General features: G+C 31.5%; 1 protein-coding gene across 1 annotated transcript in view; it reads left to right on the top strand.

Moving 5' to 3' along the window:
* The first annotated feature begins 1,195 nt into the window (after positions 1–1,195).
* LOC107750909 (NADH dehydrogenase [ubiquinone] flavoprotein 2, mitochondrial-like) overlaps positions 1,196–6,106 on the top strand; it is an 11,689-nt gene continuing 6,778 nt past the window's right edge. Inside the window, exons 1-6 of the mRNA XM_016566476.1 lie at positions 1,196–1,364; positions 1,901–1,963; positions 2,591–2,653; positions 2,846–2,962; positions 4,849–5,017; positions 5,977–6,086. Of these exons, the coding sequence (XP_016421962.1) occupies positions 1,323–1,364; positions 1,901–1,963; positions 2,591–2,653; positions 2,846–2,962; positions 4,849–5,017; positions 5,977–6,086 (564 nt within the window). The 5' untranslated portion in view covers positions 1,196–1,322. The remainder of the gene's footprint in view (positions 1,365–1,900; positions 1,964–2,590; positions 2,654–2,845; positions 2,963–4,848; positions 5,018–5,976; positions 6,087–6,106) is intronic.

The raw sequence follows: 6,106 nt of genomic DNA, 5'->3' as shown, positions 1-6,106 counted from the left end.
CCAATCAGAGCGCTCCATTCAGCACTCCTACTTTTCCATTGGCTGAGCGGCTGCTCGGCTGCTGATCCCACTGCAGAGGGAGGCGCAGCACGAGTCTGACGGATGATCTGCATGTTTTATGAAACACACACACATAAGGTTTATTTGGCTGTCATAATGAGGACATATCATTGACTTCATATAAGGCTAGTTGTAATGACAACAAACTAACACACACACTAACCCTACAAGAAGACAGGGTTAGTGAAAAAAAGTGATTTACTCTTGAATAACTTTTACCGTTTTAATTGAATAAATGAAAATAAGTAAATAAATCAATAACAATAATAATAAACACACTAACCCTAAATGAAGCCTTTTTGCATTTTTTTGAATAAAAGAAGTTATTAACTTGTGAAAATTTGTTACAATTATAATCAAAAACATTAAAATAAAAAATAATTATGATAATAGTAACAGTAGTCATGACAACAAGCTAACATACACACTAACCCTAAAAGAAAAGGTTTTGCATTTTTAAAGTAAAAACATTTACTTATGAATAACGTTTAAATTTTGATGTAATAATAAGAATGACAACAAACTAACATACATTAACCCTAAAGCTTTTTCATTTTTCTATTTTTTTACAGTATATTTTATGTATTGTAATATTTTTTTTTAATTATAATTGAAGAAATTAAAGAAAAATACTTATTGATTGACATTAATCAATAAATAAGCAGAGAATGACCCACTAACCCTAAAAAAAATTTTTTTTTTTTGAATTTTTACAATAAAAATGTGTTATATATAAATAATTTTTACAATTATAATTCAAGAAATTAAAGAACATAAATAACGATGACACCAAACGAACACACTCTAACTATGAAAAACCTTAGATATAGATAGCTAGTCAATTTATATATTCATTTGAAATATTTTGTCAATATATTATCATTGCTCTTTTGTTGATTTTGATTGCTTCCATTGTCTTCATTTGTAAGTCGCAAAGCGTCTGCTAAATGACTAAATGTAAATAAACCGCAAATGTTAAGCAGAACAATACTGGCTCACATTTTAGTAACAGTCTTGCATTACAACCCGGTTTAGCATTTAAGCTCAAGTTCTACAAGTGTGCAGCATGCTGATTGTCTGTGTTATTTTTATCATGGCATGTCAAGAACACAACGTGTGCATCTGTTCGTTTGCCGCTCGGTGATCCATTATTTAGACTCTTTGAGCGTGCGTCCCTTGCGTAACCAGACCCGCTCAATCGAGCTCGCAATACTTGATGTCCGCCGTTGCTTGTGTTTAGTGTGACCGAGCACATTGAAAAGATGTTTTTATCTTCAACTCTGCGCTCTGCCGTGTCTTATGCGGTAGGTTTATTTTATATATGTTGTAATCGGATTATTCATGAGGTGGTTGAAGAAATTGCATATGAATCATCATTTAAAGCGGCGTTGACATCTGTGCAAGGACATGAAGCTACTGCGCTAACAGCTAACAATGAGGCCTGGTTGTGTTTATATGTCATTAAAATATGAATGAAACATTTTGTGTTTATTAGACACTCTTTAAAACCGTGATGTGTTACCAAACATTTTTATTTTTTTTAGAAGTTGTTTCTATTCACCCAGACAGGTTGAGTAATCAGTAAATAAACCTGAATCAGTAAATAAGTTAATTATATGTATGTCTTTCTATTGCAGTGACTAATACAATACACACTGTAATAACTAAACAGAAACGTTATAGAGCACTGCATACTTAGTGCACAAAATATTATATTGCATATTTGGTCAGTACATACAATATACAAAAAGGATGTATTGGTTTAGCAGTTTGCAAAAAAGAAAAAAATTTAGTTGTTTGCTTTCTATTCTACTTTACACTTGTTGCATTTCTTCTGCAGGTGAGGCAGGTCCGCAGTTTGCACCAGACATCGGCTCGAGCTGGAGCTGGAGGAATCTTTGTGGTGAGACTTGACTTTCATATGTTTATTGCAGTCTTTGTAATGATGTGCACATGAGATGCTTAATATTCAGTAATATCATCAGTGTGAACAAAACTGAATCAAATTGAGCTAAATAATTACACTATTGTCTTATGTAGAGTTGCTTTATTGCTGAATTCGTTTCATAATTGAGCTGAATTCCAACACTATTGACTTTTTATAGTTGAGTTAAGCTTGTTTTATAATTTGATGAACTTTACACAGTTATTGAACTGAAATGAATCAATGCTGATAATGACACTCATATTTTTATCTATTGTTGAAGAACTATGCAACTAATACTGTTTTTTTTAATACTCTAAAGCTGCAATAAAGCAATCTGTGTTGTATTGTAAAAAACCAGGAGGACGCACTATTATAAGAATTTGTTGAGATAGTGTATTGGTGGGTTTTTGTTAAATGTGAGCCAAAATCATCACAATTAAAAGAACCAAAGACTTAAACTATTTCAGTCTGTGTGCATTGAATTTATTTAATACACGAGTTTCACAATTTGAGTTGAATTACTGAAATAAATGAACTTTTCCACGACATTCTAATTTATTGAGATGCACCTGTATTTGTTTTGCTCTGTTTTCATTATTCCAGCACAGAGACACACCGGACAACAACCCAGAGACTCCATTTGAATTCAGCCCAGAGAACATGAAGGTGAGGGAAATCTCACCACTCATCATTTACATTTTTGATATCATAATATGGAATCATATTTAAGGCATTTTTGCTGCCATTGTGATATTTTATAACTATTCCACAGGTAAGATCAAATATGTCTTGCTGTGTTCAGATATGTTGAATAAAGATTATAGCTGTGTGGTTATTGTATAATGTGTTTGGCTACAGAGAGTTGAGGCCATCATGAATAATTACCCAGAGGGACACAAGGCGGGCGCCACTATTCCTGTGCTGGATGTGGCTCAGAGGCAGCACGGATGGCTTCCTATTTCAGCAATGAACAGGGTGAGAGCTTCTAAAGACATGCACCAAAGCTTTTTTTGATTGATAAATAATAATGAGTTCCCACAATCACTTAAAAACCTGGAACTCTTAGTGATTATTTAATAGTGTATATACGTTTATTGTTATTCCATTAGATATGAGCGGTGTTATTTTAGGGTCATTGATATACTATTAGAATCAGAATCCGAAAGAACTTTATTGCCAAGTGTGCTTACATGCACACACACAAGGAATTTGTCTTGGTGACAGAAGCTTCCAGATGACAAGTGACAAGACACAGATAAAACAAAAACAAGTGATATTAAAAATAAATATGTAAAAACAATACGCAATAGACAAAAAGACAAGAGCCGATATATTGTATGGACAGATGTATACAAATTATGCAAGGGACTGTGGATAGATAATTAAATCAATAACACATGTATAATAAACATAAGTATGGAATTATAAGTATAGTTTGTTAATGTTTTGAATCAGATTTTATTTGTGACCCTGGAGCACAAAAGCAGTCTTAAGTCGCTGGGGTATATTTGTAGCAATAGCCAACAATATATTGTATGGGTCAAAATGATCGATTTTTCTTTTATGCCAAAAATCATTAGGATGTTAAGTAAAGATCATGTTCCATGAAGATATTTAGTAAATTTCCTACTGTAAATATATCAAAACTTAATTTTTGATTAGTAATATGCATTGCTAAGGACTTCATTTGGACAACTTTAAAGGTGATTTTCTCAATATTTAGATTTTTTTGCACCCTCAGATTCCAGATTTTCAAATAGTTGTATCTCGACCAAATATTTTCCTATCCTAACAAACCATACATCAATGGAAAGCTTATTTATTCAGCTTTCATATGATGTATAAATCTCAGTTTTGGAAAATTGACACTTAAGACTGGTTTTGTGGTCCCTGGTCACATTTTTGTATTTTCTATTTTTACTTGAACTTTTAAAGATTTAGTAATTTTTTTAAATTCATTTTTATTAGTTTTTGTTTTTCTAAATCTATAGATTTTATTCATTTTTATTTATTAGTTTAAGTTCTTTTGGTTTCAGCAAAATGAAAATGAGAAATGTTGCATTGGCAACTAGCTGAAATAAAATATATATATATTAAAAATATTTTATTTCAGGTAATGTTTATTTTATTTAAAATAATGTATTTCAAGTTTATTTATTTATTTAGTTTTTGTTAGCTGTAATAACCCTGAGTGCAGTCAGTCTCGGTTTAATTATTTATTTTTTAAATGTATCCAGTATGGACAGTCATGGAAATTAATTGGTCAAAATTGTGTGGAAACCTGTTAATAATCAATCAGTTAAAATGTGGAAATTTTAATAAAACTGACCTGACAATTTTAGTTGTAATTTATATGATCTGTTTTTTTTTCATAAAGTGTTTTTATGACATTTAAAGTATTGATTTTGTTTTGTTGTGTGGCAAAACATCTTTGTTAAATGCATCACAGTTTCATGTGTAGTTCACATCTTATTTAGTGCACAGCAGTATGTTTAAGTCACCCAGCCTTCATGAAACACATGACATTGATGAGGCATGCATTTCCATTCTGTAAATTATCAAACCTGCTATAGATATTCAGCATTTTACAGTCCAGATCATTTGGAATGTTTCATTCACAAATATTGCTCTTTGTTTTTATTCAAATACAAGTTTCTACAGAATGTTGGCTATTGCTCCGCAGGTGCACAAAAATATACAGTATCATAAATATAAAAAAAAATTAAAAATAAAATAATATTTTTTTTCAATTGTGATAGTGAATTTCTTTCTATTATGAACATATTCTGGTTTTCATATTTTTGATTTAAAGCTGTGGTCCTGAAAGCGTTCCCTGGTGTGATTTCTGATTTCTCCTGCAGGTGGCAGAGATCCTGGGCATTGCTCCAATGAGGGTTTATGAAGTAGCCACTTTCTACACCATGTTCCTCCGTCAGCCGGTGGGAAAGTACCACATCCAGATCTGCACCACTACGCCCTGCATGCTCTGCGACTCCGACAGCATCCTGGAGGCCATCCAGAGCAAACTGGGTGAGCGAGAACCGTTTCCAGCTCTCCACAGGGACTCCACACAGACATCTCGACTCGCACGTCACCAATAAACACACTCGCTATATAAACAAGCTAAAGCCACGCTGCTCAAACATGGCCTGAAATTGAAATATTTGAAGATGCTGGAATAATACACTAATGGATTGTGGAAAACATATTTTAGAAGTAGAAACAAAATCAGACAATGTCATCATTTACTCACCCTCACGTTTTTTAAAAATAGCAAATTATTTCTTAAAATATCATCTTTAGTGTTCCATATAGCGTTGTTTTAGTATCATTGATATACTATTCTAATTAATATTTGTTATATAATAAGTAAATGTGTGTAAATATATAGTTTTAAATGTCTATATAGTATTTTCTCTTCTTTATTCGTTTTCATTTTATTTTCTTCAAACTAAAAGTTATGAGAATGACAAATGATGCCTTGGCCACTAGCTTAAATAATATAATATAGAATTTGATGTAATAAAAAGATAAAATAATAATGTAATTATATATGCATGATAATAGAAAAGTTTATTTTATATTTTAATTTATTTAATGTCATCCTAGGTAATGACTATGCATTTAATTTTTAACCCCACAAAAATCTCATATCAGGTATCAAAGTCGGTGAGACAACGGCGGATAAATTATTGTTATAAGTTAATATTTTAAATTTGATTTTATTTTTATTTTCTGTTTTCACTTTAATTTTAAGTCTTTTAGTTGTGCATTTTTGTCATTATTATTATTATTATTACTATTTAAATGTTTAAGTAGTATTTACTCATCTTTATTAGTTTTCATTTTAGTTATTTTCTCCATGCTAAAAATTGAGAAATGATGCCATGGCAGCTGAAATAATATTTTATTTAATGTTTATTTTAATTAACACGTAAGTAATGACTATGTGTTTAATTGTCTAACCCAAAAATGATCTCTCTTGTCAGGTGTCAAAGTCGGTGAGACCACGGCAGATAAATTATTCACGCTAACAGAAGTCGAATGTCTCGGGGCTTGTGTGAACGCACCAATGGTCCAAATCAACGATAGCTATTATGTGAGTATGATCAGAAACCT

This window comes from Sinocyclocheilus rhinocerous, unplaced genomic scaffold (genome assembly GCF_001515625.1).
Source record: "Sinocyclocheilus rhinocerous isolate Xijiao unplaced genomic scaffold, SAMN03320098_v1.1 scaffold1534, whole genome shotgun sequence".
Lineage (NCBI taxonomy): Eukaryota > Metazoa > Chordata > Actinopteri > Cypriniformes > Cyprinidae > Sinocyclocheilus > Sinocyclocheilus rhinocerous.
This window is presented reverse-complemented; position numbering and strand designations above follow the sequence as displayed.